The sequence below is a fragment of the Thunnus thynnus genome, chromosome 7 (genome assembly GCF_963924715.1).
Source record: "Thunnus thynnus chromosome 7, fThuThy2.1, whole genome shotgun sequence".
Taxonomy (NCBI): domain Eukaryota; kingdom Metazoa; phylum Chordata; class Actinopteri; order Scombriformes; family Scombridae; genus Thunnus; species Thunnus thynnus.
Window position 1 is genome coordinate 32,994,587 of NC_089523.1, and position 15,559 is coordinate 33,010,145.

Consider the following 15,559-nt stretch of genomic DNA (forward strand, 5'->3'; position numbering starts at 1 on the left):
AGATTTTTTGCCAAGAAGCATTTTTACAACAAAGAAATAATCTACCAAACACAAACATTTCCTTACTTTTTGTGCTGTGTTTAGATAGAGATTAACAGTGTGACATCCTCTTATTTTTATAAGTTTCTTTACTTTTAGGAGCATTAGGATGTTTGGTGAGTAGCTGTAACATTTCTGTAACACTTCAAACACAAGTCTGAACTGAATGTGTCACGTGAACATGAAGGCTGCAGCAGCACAAGGTTAAATAAACACAGACAGAAAGAGATTAAATGCATGTTTTTTTTTCTACCCTCTGAGGGCTGCTGTAATAAATGGATCACTAATTATCATCTCTCTACATTTTAAAGTTTTATCTGCACTAACTGCAAGCATTGTTTCTATAATTTCCAGTTGGTCTGCTGTAGCATTTATCTTTTCAAAATACATCATGAAGTTGCAGTGCGTCTGTTTTGGGGCATGTCTAGGAAGCCCATTGGTCAGTGAGAGCCTCTTAGATGAGTGTTCATTGGCTTAGCAAAGTGTCTGTCACGGCCTGGTGGACGGCTACAGTCAGACCAGGGTGCAGCCGGCAGGACACAGAAAGATAAAGTCAGCCTGCAGCTACAGACGGCAAACTGCAGCTATACACCACGAGAAAAAAATTAAAAACAAAAAGTCAGGTTTGTGTTTCTGCAGCAGGATGGGCTCCAGCAGCTCCAGCATGAACAACATCCCAAACGCTCAGGAGCTCATAGAAGAAACCGGCTGTGAGTTGAGATTCTTTGGCTTTGGTTCTTAAAGTTGTGAAAAATATTTGGCAGGAACATGTTTGTGGAAAAATAGGAGAGGAGGTGAAAAGAAGGAGAGAAGAGAGCAGATTAGCTCTCTTCTTTAAAATGAAGGAAAACAACTTCATTAATCATTTTATAAATATTAAAACTATTTTAGAATATCTTTATTAAAACTCTCTTGAGTCTGTGGGGTCTGTCGCACGTCTCTCATCGATCAACACACTTGCTTTAACCCATAAAGTCACATATTTCACCTTAATTTCAATATATAGCTACACAGTCTGTTCCCTAATGTACCATCACATGTAAACAGCCGTGTAAACTGACTGTAACAGTGTTGTTGTTGTCTGTGCTGATGGATGGTAACAGCTGTGAAACATAAAGCCAAAACACAACACACACAGAGAGAGAGACGGTTTCCTGCTGCAGGCTACAAATAATCTCCTTAACAATCTGATGAAACATCCGTATCACACCAAGCAACACATCACATAGCGAGTTTATCAGAGCATCGCAACATGTCGTATTTATAATAAAATGAGACATTTTGGGTAAATATAGATAAACTTCACTGCCTCTGTTCTGTATCAACTGCAAAGTTTGTTTTTATTTAAAAGACACAAAACCTTAAAAGGTTTAATTACAGTTTACAATAAAGGAGGCTTCAGTTATGCTGCAATACTGGAAATGAAACACTTGGAAACACATGATGCATGGATTCAGTGATCTGTATGTTTAGTCGTAACTATTTGAACTCTTGGTAATATTATGTGTCTGTATGTGTTTATGTTTTTCACTTTGTATGTTAGAACAGCATTTTGTGTGTAAAAGGAAGCATTTAGTTTGAGTTTTACACATTCAAACACACTGAAAAGAAATCAGTATTTTATACTGTAATAACATTTACAGACAGAAAATATGCTTTTAATGACTCCACCAGACGCCCAGATACATTTGAGTTCTTATTTGTTCTTTATATTGTTTGTGCTTGAATTATAAAACTCTACAAAAATAACATAAAAGTACTTTTTACATGTATGAAAAATTATTTACTTCCGTTGTGTAAAATCACTATAATTTTCCTAATATTTCTCCATGGATGTCTGGTAAGGTTTTGCTCATAAATAAATAATTTTGCATTATGCATTAATGTATTTTTCATTTCTTTTAGTGTCACTATAACATGAAGAATTTCTGTCACTTATAGCAGCCTTATTGCACTCTGTTCAGTGTATTTGTGTATCTGTTTATTTGAAAATTTTTATTTTAAGCAAAAAAAAAGTAAAAAATCGTATTTAAAATGAATTCACAGACACTAAGTCAAGTTTAAAAGAAATAAATCTACAATAAATTAAGTTAAAGATTTAATTTAAAAAGAGTAGCAACGTTCTGAGGGAGATTACGTTATTTACAATGATTTCTTACACCTTTAATAAACTACTGGAGCAGCAGGTGGAAACAGTTGGTTAGAAGTTTCAATTTTCAGTTTTCAACATTTCTATCAGATCGTATTATGTTTTTATATGTCGCCTACTCAGCCTTCATTTGCAGATGCTCTCAAAAATTTGAAAAAATTTGAGCTTCTTTAGTTCTGTTACAACTAAAACAAACTTAATCTGCTGATGAAGACCGTGTGATGTGGTCGAAAGCTCCAGAACAAGCGAGTTCATGGCGTCAGGAATGATTTGACAAAACTGAGAATGAACGAGTTAATGGACAAAAACTTCTTACACACTCAAACTATCTGTTAAAACCACATTATACCAACGCTACTGTTAATGTGCGTGTGTATGTGTGTGTGTGTGTGTGTGTGTGTGTGTGATAGCAGCACAGTGAGCGTTGTTGAACTCATCAGTGTGGTTTCATCTGTTGTTTATCTCAGTTTCTTGTGTCGACACCCTGAAACGTCCTCACTGATACAGACGCTGTGCAGGTTGTTAACAGACAACACTAAACACTAGATGTGTTTACTGTTGTATTACAGTAGAATATTCTTTTCATTCAGTCATTTAATTTATAATTTTATTCTTTGTGATTTTAAAGGACCATACTGCTGTTTTTAGCCCATTAAAGTACATTTTTCTTATTGTGAACAAATCCCAAAACCAACAATGAATTAATCCTACAAATCATTCATAGTCTGTGTTTATTTTTATATATGTGTATATAGTTTATCATATCAAACATTCAGACCATCCCACATGACACTGCCATATTTCATATTTCATTAAAAAATATAACAAGATACCTTCATATAACACATTTATAAAACATCAGTAATAACATTATATATATATACTTCTACTTTCTTTCAAAAAGCACACAGATTTGTACAAAATGTCAAATAAATTGTGTGAGCAGCAGTTGAAAGAAACGTAGTTGTGAGCAGGAGCTGGACACTCCGGCGTCCAACATTTCAGATTTTGCAACGATTTTAATACACAAAACAATTAATCTTTTCAACAACATCTATGTTTGTTTAAAGGGTAATTCTGGTGGGTTTTTTTTAAATATTTTTTTTTCTTGTCAATAAATCTCATGTTTGGATCCAAACCAACAATGAACTGATCTACTAACAAGTACTGTGTGTGTATCAAAGCCTGATATATCTTATTCCTCCATTGTTGTTTAAAACTATTAAAAACACATCAGTGAGTCACATCGCTGCACTGGGTGACTTGTTCCTCTTGACTTAATACTGAAGTTTTTTGAGAAATTTACAATATGAACACAACACAAAGTTCAGAGGTTGTGCTATTTAGTGCAACAAGCTAGCAAACCTGTAAACAGAACAGCGTTCCTGCACATGCTCAGTGGCGTCTGAGATTTGTCGACAAGAGGGAAAATACAGAAAATCGCCAAACATGAGACTTTTGAAGTTTTCTTCTGTGTTTTATAAAAATGTCCTGATGCAAGAAAAATGGTCTCTACTCACAAATACACACAGTCTTGTTAGTTAACAAAGTGAATGTGAAGCTGTGTCAGCAGTGCAGCAGAGATGTGATTCAGTGTGTTTCCACCTCCTGCAAACAGACAGTATCTGACCTGCCGCAGTATGAACCTGTGAGGACTGATGATGAGGTATCGATTAGTCTGTAATCAATCAAACGTTCTCTGTGTTTCAGTCTCTGCGGCTCACATCCTCCGTCTGTACGAGAGGTTCGAGTTTCTGGACAAAGACCAGAGAGGAGAGCTCAGGTTGGTGGGCGGATGGATCATTGTGTGGAAAAATAATTAATATTCATATTAACATCCTGAAAGAAAACATGAAGTTTGTTGTCTGAAAATACATTTGAGTTTACTATATGGACGTGTTTTTTTGACAAAAGTGTGTTTATTTTCAGACTCTGCATCACAAACATTTTGGAAAACTCCAGTAAACCTTGTTTTTTTGTTGATTTGAAGGTGAAAATACATCTGTGCGTCTTGGCCGGCTACATGTAGAATGTCTGTAAAGGTTAAAAAGATAAAACAGTTAATGTAGAAACCAGCGGTGGCAAGAAACAAAATACATTTACTCAAGTTCTATACTTAAGTACAATTTTGTGGTACATTTCTTCAGTATTTTTGTGTTTTGCTACTTTACATTTGAGAAAAATATTTTATTTTTTACTCCACTACATTTATTTGACAGCAGTAATTCTTGTTACTTTTTCAGATTAAGATTTTAAATGAAAAAACATATGGTCATATTATAAAATATTATGAATTGTTACTGCTTAAACTACCAGGCAGTTAAACGTAGCTCCACTTTGACCAAGTACAACATAAAAATACAGCTTACATGTTAATACATCAATAATAATGATCCAGTAAACACTGACAGAGGCCATTCTGTACTTTTACACTTCATACTTTATATACATTTGCTTTTATTTAAGTAAATTATCTGAATACTACATCACTGCTAGAAAAAAACACATAGAACCATAGAGGCCACCAGGACCTGCTGACGCCTCCATCAAAGACAGTTCACTACTGATCCTACTGATGTCGCTGTTTCACAACAATACGGATTACTACAGGAGCTGAGTGTTATGTTAGATATAAAATATTAAGCTACAGTTTACATTTGTGATCAATAAATATATAACAGATGTCAGGTGTGATTGGTTACAGAGTAGATAGATGGAGTACTTTTTAAATCTCTATGAGAAATGTGGTTTTTACGGCAGCAAAGTCACATATATCATGAAACAAAAGAGAAAAGGCTCTTGTGGGAAGAAACAAAACACATTAACAGCCATAAATAATATACAACAACTAGGATTAAAAAAATAACAAGAGCATTGTCGATTGCGGTTTGTGTGTATATATGATGTTAATTTACTGACAGTTCTCTGTCTGTCTCAGGCCTGAGGATTTCGAAACAGTTCCGGAGTTGGCCTTGAACCCCATCGGAGACAGAATCATCGGCGCGTTCTTTTCTCCCGGGTACAACAGTCTACATATGTTTCTCTTCATAACACACACACACTGCTGTTATTCAAGTTTTAGACTATAAACTACAGAATTTCCCTTTTCTTTTTTTCGACCACCCAGGCAGCTGTTTGCTTCAGTTTAACTAAACCACCAAAGGCATATTAAACTAGATTTTACTGCTGTATCTTTCACACGTGATGTACAGACTGGAGGTCAAATTAAAGGAAAAACCAACGTAAAGTGTCTTAGAAAGGTGTTGGGCCACCATGTGTTGCTAGAACAGCTTCAATGCACCTTGACATTGACTCTACAAACTCTGCTGGAGGGATGAACACCATTCTTCCAAAAGATATTCCCTCATTTGGTGTTTTGATGATGGTGGTGGAGAGCGCTGTCTAACACATCAGTCCAGAACCTCCCATAGGTGTTCGGCTGGGTTGAGATCTGGTGACTGTGAAGGTCATAGCGTACGATTCACATCATTTTCATACTCATTAAACCATTCAGTGACCCCTTGTTGCCCTATGGATGGGGGCATCCTGGAAGAGACCACTCCCATCAGGATAGAAATGTTTCATCATAGGATGAAGGTGATCACTTTGTATGGATTAGCAGTGACCCTACCCTCAAAGGGGACAAGTGGACCCAAACCATGCCGGAAAAATGCCCCCAACAGCATATCAGAGCCACCAGATCCCCTCACTGTAGGGGTCAAGCATCCAGACATGTACTGGTTTTTCCGTTAATTTGTCCCCCGTCTGTATGTTGTTGTTTGATTTGAAGGACTTATTGCAGAAACACTGAATTCTTCATATGAAGTTAAAACAAAACTCTAGTTTTGAGGGTTTGGATTTGACAGTAGTGGTATTATAGAGCAGTTTATGGTTTATCCTGTGTTTGTTTGCAACTTTGAACAGGAAGCAGGAAACATTTCCCTTTCCTCTCTCTCTCTCTCCAGACAGGAAACGGTGGACTTTCCCTCCTTTGTCCGAATTCTCGCTCATTTCCGTCCGACCGACACAAACCGACCCAAAGATGGGATGCAGCAGGAGCCGGTCAACAGCAGCACCAGGAAACTCAAATGTCAGTCCAATTTGTTTTCTTCTGACCTCTGATCCATCAATACCTGTCCCTCTCTCTAAGAAAATGACATACAAACTGAAAAACTGTGTGTGGGTGTGTGTTCAGTTGCCTTCCAGTTGTACGATCAGGACAGAGATGGAAAGATTTCCAGAGCGGAGCTTCTCCAGGTTTGTAACTGTTGCAACTCGTCATTGATAATCTGCACAAACATTAGAAACAAACTGCAAATGGCTCTGTTCCCATCGATTTGAAACACATTTATTTGACAGCGTGATATGATTACTTCACTACCCAGCAGTTTCCTGGTTTAGATATTTCATATTCATAGCAGAAAACTTTCTTTAATAAACACACAGTAAAAACATCATACAGGAATATAGCGGAATCAACTAATATTTTGTCATTAAATTAAATATATAATTTTTATAATTTCAAGTTAATTGACCTAAAATTTGACTTTTTTTTCTATACCATTTCAGGACTCATATTTATGTGTTTTTCTGACTTGAAGTGATGAGTTGAGTGAACTGCTGAGATTACTCAACTCATTAAATTAAGTTTCTAAAGATGTTTCTTTAGCATGTTAGCAGATTTCCCAGCAGTTAAAACTCTCTTAAAACTCTTAAATCTCTCCAGTGACTCAAAATGACAACACCAAAACCCATGACAATAAAAACAATGCAACCCATGATGAAGGTTAATATTGAAACCAGTCCCCACCCACTGACTCTACAGAGCAACAGCTGCAACTACAGCTGTAAGTCATTTCACATCAAATGGAAAACTGACTCTGTTAAGAAATGAAAGCCAAATTTCATCTTAATAAGATTTACAGTTTCAAACAAAGACTTGAGTAGTTCAATAAAATAACAGATCTAAATCCAACAAACAAAGACAAGGGTCTTATATAAACATGCAATATTAAGTCTAGATAACTTTTGGTGATGTTAGAAGTATTTGTTGACTTCACGTAAAATTTTAAGGCAGCCCTTTCTCTCATATTTGTAAACTGAGTTAAAGTTACATTTTACATCGCACTCATCCTCTGTAGTCTTAAAAAGTGACTGAAAATTTTGCATCTTTCTCCGTTTTTTAAAAAAGTTTTTTTTTTTAAAAAAAAACGAGCCATAGAAACTTTTCAAACCACTCCTACAGCACAATCCACTTTTCTACTGTCCATTTGTATGATTAGTATTTTACAAACTCCAAAAATGGCTCCAAATATGGGTACATGCATTGCAATGAATCATAGAAATTAGGATAATAGTGCACATTTTCAAACAGTTTATCCTAGACATCAATGTAATTATACTGGAAGGGCAATCAAACTTCTAATATTGGCAGGAAGATATAATTGTGTATCATCTGCATAGAAATGCAGTATAAAAGTATTGAGACCTTTTACTGAAGTAAAGGTGGCAATGCTACAGTATAGTTATACTTAAGAAGTAAAAGTCCTGCATTCAACATCTTATTCAAGTAAAAGTAAAGAGGTATTAGTTGCAAAATGTACTTAACCTGGCTTTTGGTTACAATATTTTATGGGCATTATTTATTTTAATTAATAATTTATGTTATTTTTATTAATATTTAAAACTTTGTTTTTATGTCTGTCTTATCTAGTTCTTATTTTTTAATCTATTTTATTGTTTTTTATTACATTTTTATCTTTTTATGTACATTAGTCTCAGATTATTTTTACTGTTTACATTTATTCTTATTATCTTATTTAGTCTTATTATCAGCCCGTCAGTCATCTGTAAAACACTTTGAATTGCACTAACCTGTATGAAAGGCACTATACATATAAAGCTGATTGATTGTTAAGTATCAAAAGGGAAAGTATTAATTATGCAAAATGGCCCGACTCAGTGTAATATTACAGATATGCAGTGCCTGTAAAACTGTATTCAACCCTCTTGAAATTACACGTTTTACTGTCTTACAACATTGAATAAAAGGTTTAATGTGGATTATTTGACATTGATCAACAGATAAATGTTGAAGTGAAAACAGATCTCTATGAAGTGATTTAAATTAGTTAAAACTATGAAAAATATAAAATACATCATCTGTTTTACTTGTAAAATTTAAATCTGAAAAATAACCAAAGCTGTGAAATAAATGTAGTGGAGTGAAAAGTACAATATTTCCCTCTGAAATGTAGTGGAGTGGACGTATAAAATAGCATTAAATGGAAATACCCAAATAAAGTACCTCAAAATTATACTTAAGTACAGTACTTGAATAAATGAACTGTTGCTCAATGTAAATAGAGAAAAGAATGAGGCCCAGGATCGAGCCTTGAGGTACTCCGCAGGTACGTTTTGTAGATGAGGAAATGAAGCTACCACAGTTCCACAGAGACAATTTGAACCACTCAAGAGCCAAGCCACTAATTCCAATGTGAGCTCTGATTGGTTGGTTCTGTGACTGACAGGTGCTGCGGGAGATGCTGGGGATGCAGGTGACAGAGGACCAGCTGCAGTGCATCGCCGAGCGAGCCATACAGGAAGCAGACCTGGACAGAGACGACGCCATCTCCTTTGATGAGTTCAGAAAGGTGAGAGGATCGACGACTCCAAACTGTCAGAGCTCAGTGAAGACTCTCAGTGATTCTTTTTTTTTTTTTTTTTAACTGAGTTTTCACTTTGTAAAATCTATTAAATAAGAAACTAACAGATCAAAACTAAACTAGGTAAGAAAATAGACACTTTTGGGACGTTGATCTGGTCAAAAACAGTACTATCATTTTCAGAAATCTGATTTAAATGAATTTAAGTTTAGGATATATTCCTGATAGTAAATACAGATGTATATTATTTTTTATCTATATATTTTTTTAGTATTTAGAGACAGAATAAGCATTGTGACAATATTTGCCTGCTGAATTGACCTGTTAATTCTTCAAAAAATGAAATTAAAACTCTTATGCTTGAATAGAACACAAACTCATATAAATAAAAAACCTTCAATGAAGTTTTATAACATAAAAAAAAGACATTTGCTAATATTTATCAAGACAAGCTTTCATTTACATGTGAATATGTGTTTGGGGAACACGAACAAGATTACCATCAACACAAACCAACAAACAAAGATCTTCCAGTAATGATCAAATATCTTTATTAAAAAGGAGAAAGTAGCTTTTTCAATAATATGTTTAAAAATATCCATGAAAACTTTCACATGAAATTAAAAACACATCCTACAGACACTTGAATGTCTGCATATATGGTAGGAAAAAGATGTAATATACCTTTATAAATTATTTTTTATTTTGTTTTCAGTCACTGGAGAAAGTTAACATCGATCACAAGATGAGTATCCGCTTCCTGAAATAAAGACACGTCCTGCTTCAGTGATTCCTGTTTACGCTGAAAAGAAGATGATCAGACGCTCGTTCTCTTTCTGAAACCTGTCAGAGAAGACGAGGATGAAGATGCAGCAAAGTGAGAAGGAAGAAGAGATCGATCAGCGGGTAAAATAATCTGTAAATGTAAAATAGATGTTGCTTTTGACACCATCAACAGCACTGAAACCATTAAAATTACAGCAAAAGGCATCTTCAGGTGTGTTACCTAAATGACACCGTGAAGCTGAAGCTCATTGCTTGATTTTTATGGAGCCTGAACCAGTGCGAACGCCATCTCCCAGCAGGTGGATTTGACCAACTAATCTGAGCAAACTCAGAGACTATCAGTAATGGTGCAAACTGGATGCAGTTTGGCACAATACCAAGATGTCATTAGTAGGAGGAATACAGAATGAGAAGGAAGTAAATACAGGCATGGACAAGTATGTAGGAGAGATAAGAAGAAAAAGTGAACTTCGGTGAAGCACCACAAATGCACAGAAGGTCAGTTTGTGTTATTCTGACTGATCCTGGTGCCATGTTGGAACATCGAGATCAGTATTTCCCAACCTGTTTGGCTAATGAAGCCTCAAATTGAAGCTACAGTCATGCACATTTTTGAAGTATAACATTAGAAAAGGTTGATAGAAAAGTTTTTACTCTCGCTTGAGGTGGTTTTTTGCCTTTTTCCAAAAAATAATTAATGCGTTGAATGGGAGATGGAAACAAGTTGACGTAGTTTTCTTTTCCAGTTTAAAGTAAAGATTAGAAAAGAAACTTATGTTTCTGCTCCACTGAAGAGAGAAGTAGATCAGTGTGGAGCGATGAGGAGATGAACACTCCTCACATTACTACTTGAAACAAACAGAAATATCATATTTACATCCTGTTTATCTACGTTATTATTCACTGTTTGAGGTTTGACTGGCGCTTATTGTTTATCTTGTGGTGCCCTCTTATTCTGCAGCGCAGAACAAGGTAAAGCATGAGCAGAGAGAGAGAAATCAATTGTATCTTATGTAGAAAATTGGTTTAATAAACTAGGATATTTTGTGAAAAGGCCAATTTTAAGGTGAGATCAATCTTCTCACATCAGATTAGTCTTTAAAAACTACTTTTCCTCTTGTGGTTCAACCAGAGCTGAAGATTATTACAACTGTCATAATCAGACCAACACGTCCTCTCTCTATATTTTCAGTTTTCATTCATACTAAGTGTTTAATTAAATCAATACCCAGCAGCAATTAGGCCTAAATGAGAGAAGCACCTCGTCACTCTCTAATAACGTTACATGATGAAACTGACAGCAGCAGGAAGTCGTTGTCAGTCAATCCACTGAAAGAAGTGGGGATGACCGTCCCTCACGTTCACAACGCTCATTAATTAAGTCTTTATCTGCAAAAAAAGTTTTAAACCCCATTAATGATGCAGCCTGTGAACGGACAAAGTAAAAGTCGTCTTCCTTGTCGTCATCACATTGTGAACTCTGTTCCCTCTGCTCCTTCTTATCCATCAGGTCCCGTCATGTCACAACATTTCAACCAGACAACCACAGTTCTTTAAATGTTCTTTTTACCCTCATATCTCACTGATATCAACATTTGGATCAGAACATTTTTATGGTCAGAAAACAGAAATTCTACTCGCAGGTTCAAAAGCAGAAAGACAGAGACTACAGTCAGTGTTTGCCAGCCTGTCCAAGCAAATAAATATCATCTGCCAAAATTAGACCATTTTGGCAGATGATACAACTCTGAAACGCTGAAATGCTGATACAAGCTTTTATTATAAGCCGCTTAGATTACTGAAACTCTCTTTCACTGGCCTCCCTAAAAAGTCTTTAAGAAAATTACAGTAAATTCAGAATACTGCAGCCTTACATAATCTAGCATCTTCATATATCAGCGATTGCCTTTTATTTTATGTGCCAACAAAAAACTCTCAGATCCTCCGCTGCCATTCTTTGCTGTTCCTAAAGTGTCCCGCAAGAAACCTGCTGAGGCTGGGTTTCTGTTACATCTCCCTCGGTATTTTTAAAAAGAAATTAAAGACGTGTCTTTCAAATTTTGGCTTTTAATTTTTATTGGTGTCATTGCTAATGTTTTATTGTATTGTGATGAAACTATTTTTGTTTGTTTCTTTGTTTTTCTCTCTAAATGAAGCTGTTAGGAACATTAACATAAAAGTCTCTGAATGACAAAACAACATCACTTGATGAAACCAGCAACGTCACATATTTCATGTCTGGAAAGGATTTTAGTTCATGAATTTTGAGCTGTTTAACCAACCAAACAATTGTTCCTCATCAGTTAGTTTTATCTGTGCAATGGAAATTCATACAACTAATATAAACTGCTCACTGTGCTTGACTTATAACCTTAGTTGGCAATGTTATGCATGATGATACCATATTCCCATGCATACATTTTACTCTAGATTTGATGCGTAGCTGCTGCTTGCTAGGGAAAGATGAGGGGGTGTTTTGTTCTTTTGTTGTTAGAGGATGTCTGATTCTCTTCACTGTCATATCGAATCTGAAACAAAGTATAAATGTATCATGTATCCTTTGTACAAGGTCTCGCCCCTTAAGAGCAAACCCACTTGCAAGTATACTGCGTGATCGCAATAAAATACTCAACTCTGACTTGGTCTGCAAAATCTGAATTTACATAATTTGAATACTTTTTAGAGGCCCGAAGAGGTCAAATAAATCAGTAAGAACACAATGTTTAAACATGTTTTTCTTCTTTTCTACAATCGTAATCATTTTATGACCACTTAGACTTGAGTTGCAGAATTTGTTGACAGCTATGAAGCAGATGAAAAATTGTACAAAAACACACTCAGTAAACATCAAGGATGTTTTGTAATTTTGGGCCATTAAGCACAATTGCACGCCAAATGAGAAAAAAACAAACAAAAAACCCATTGTGCAGCCTGATCTTCCTCTGCACACACCTCAGCCTTATTATTATTATTATTTGGAGCCAGGAAATTATCTAACATGTACAAAAAGAATGAATAATTGATACAGCTGGTTTTCGTCTCTAAATCAAAGTGTTTTTAATTGGAAATTGCTTTTTGTTTTGAAATGATAAATGAATGTAAAGGTTGGAGCTGTCAACCCACAGTAAGTGATATCTGAGAAATGCGACTTAACTTTTGAATGCACTCTATGCAATTACTCTGAAATGACTTTATACTCTTATCCTGTATCAGTGGGAGTCTGTGTATGTTTCCTTTTTGATATGTTCATGGGCTGATGAAGGTCGGAGAGAATGAAATGTTGTAAAATAATAAACATTCCAGCAGTAAGCGAGAGCGTGGGAAGTTTTTCTCATTTTAATTGAAGTTGGACGCAGACCCTCTTTTCCAATGTTTAAAGAAATGGATGGAAAAGGGTTCAGATGCTGTACAAGAATATGGACACATTATTGTCCATATGTCGGCGTTCCAGTTCATACATCAAGGTGTTGGAGGAGGTTTAGGTCTGTCAAGTTCTGCCAAACCAAACTGGGAAAAACATTTTCCAAGTCAGGCTGAAATCAAGGGCTGATTATAAAGATGGATGTAGCGAGGTGTGATGTCAGATGTTGGTTTCATTGTAGCTTTTTTGAAGCACAGAGTTGCAGTTTATGGACAGAACTTTCCAAACAAGAAGTGCAGGATGTTGCCTTTCACTCTCTGGAAACATGCCCGTCTATCTCAGACACAAGCTAACGCTAGCTTACTGAGAACACTGATCACTGCACACTCCTAATCAAGTAACGTTAAAGAACACATACTCTGCACATTTCCAGCTCTATATTTATATTCTGGGGCTCTACTGGAATATCTTTGCATGATTTCCAGTTAAAAACTCCTTATTTATCTTGTACTGGTCCTTTATGCAGCCCCTCAGTTCAGCCTCTGTCTGAAACAGGCTGTTTTAGCTCCTGTCTCTTTAAGGCCCGCCCTCCTGATGAGCCCACTCTGTTCTGATTGGTCAGCTTTCAGGAAGCTTCCTCCGGCTCCGGAGGCTACGTAAACAAACTATAGTAGCAGGATTTCACTTCTTTTTCTCCTTCTTTACTCCAAATGTCAACTTCTCAAATCCATCCGTACATGTTGGATTAATCAGATCTGAAATATGAGAGTGAACCACACACGGAAACACCTTAACACCCACCTTAGCAACAAAGGCTACCAACAGACAGCTGTTTGTGGGCATGTGTGATGAACCTACGTCAGCTCGTCAGAAAGACACATGGAATGCTGTTTGGTTGAAAAAGGACAAACACAAACTGTTGACTCAAAGTTGGAAGTTGTCGAAAAAACAGAACCACACCAAAGTACACAGAGATGAGAGTCCACATACTGTTGGTTATACATTGTATGTGATTTAGAAAAGTACTATGACAGTACTAGCAGTGATATTGGTGTGTTTCCGGTAAGGTGCCACTAGATGGAGCCATTAAATATCTTCTTTTTGCTGTGGCAGCCTGCCTGTGAGTAAAATAACTGGAAGAGGTCATCAGCTGTCATCCCAAACTCAAATGTCTTTGTTTTAATAGTAAACCTTTTCAGTTTTTCTTGTAGTCACGTCAGTATCAAGCTGTGGCATTCCTGCTCTTTGCCTTTGTCTTTGTTTCTTCATTCTTTACTCTGTTTATGCTCTCTGTAAGCCAAAAGTCAGGATGTTCCCCTTTGAGTTTACTCATCTGCACACTCTGACTGAACCTCACTCAAATATGTTAGCTTATTTCACTCAACAACTTCTTCATCTGGCTGTAGATCAGGGAACTGAACTGGATGAAAACCTGCAGACCTTTGGAACTTGAAGGCACATGGACAGCAGTGGAAGAAGTATTCAGACCCTTTACTTAAGTAAAATTACCAAAACAGCAATGTAAAAATACTCCACTACTAGTAAAGGTCCTGCATGAAGAATCCTACTATATAGTACGTAAGTATTATGAGCTTGATGTAGTTAAAGTATTGCAGTAAAAGTACATAAGTATTATGAGCTTGATGTAGTTAAAGTATTGCAGTAAAAGTACATAAGTATTATGAGCTTGATGTAGTTAAAGTATTGCAGTAAAAGTACATAAGTATTATGAGCTTGATGTAGTTAAAGTATTGCAGTAAAAGTAGTGGTTTGGTCCCTCTGACTGATATATTATTATATATGACATCATTAGATTATTAATAGTGAAGCATCAGTGTTAGAGCAGCATGTTACTGTTGTAGCTGCTGGAGGTGGAGCTAGTTTACACTACTTTATATACAGTTAGCTAGTTTAGTCCAGTGGTTCCCAACCTAGGGGTCGGGCCCCACCAAAGGGTCAGCAGATAAATCTGAGGGGTGGTGAGATGATTAATGGGAGAGGAAAGAAGAAAAAACAAAGTTCTGATACACAAATCTGTTTTCAGTTTTTGGACTTTTTCTCTAATCTTTGATTTTTGCTGAAATATTGGATCATTTGAACATTTATTGAAATGAAAGCATGTGAGAAGTTTAGAGGGAAAAATCACTATTTGGTGGAGCTGTTAACAACTCATAGACATGTGAAATGTGACCCCGACTACACACTGCTTTTTGTAAGACGTCAAAAGCCAAAAAGGTTGGAAACCACTGGTTTCATCTTTAACAATGTGTTGTATTTTAAAAGCTTGTTATATTATCCATTGTGTCAAATCTTCATGTGAAAAGTAACTAAAGCTGTCAAATAAATGTAGTGGAGTAGAAAGTACAATATTTCCCTCTGAAATGTAGAAAGTAGCATCACACGGAAATACTCAAGTAAAGTACAAATACCTCAAAACTGGACTTAAGTACAGTACTTGAGTAAAAGTACTTAGTTACTTTCCACCACTGCACATGGAGGGAAAGATGGACACAGATTAGTTCAGAAACCACAGAAACACAAATGAAAACACTGCAGGCG

At 36.0% G+C, this 15,559-nt stretch overlaps 1 protein-coding gene across 1 annotated transcript; it reads left to right on the forward strand.

The window, feature by feature from the left end:
• The first annotated feature begins 585 nt into the window (after window positions 1-585).
• chp2 (calcineurin-like EF-hand protein 2) lies at window positions 586-12,277 on the forward strand. Its single transcript, XM_067595560.1, has 7 exons — window positions 586-749; window positions 3,899-3,971; window positions 5,127-5,207; window positions 6,154-6,278; window positions 6,384-6,445; window positions 8,719-8,841; window positions 9,569-12,277. The coding sequence occupies exons 1-7, from the start codon at window positions 683-685 to the stop codon at window positions 9,620-9,622; spliced, it is 585 nt and encodes a 194-aa protein (XP_067451661.1). The 5' UTR covers window positions 586-682; the 3' UTR covers window positions 9,623-12,277.
• The last annotated feature ends 3,282 nt before the right edge of the window (window positions 12,278-15,559 follow it).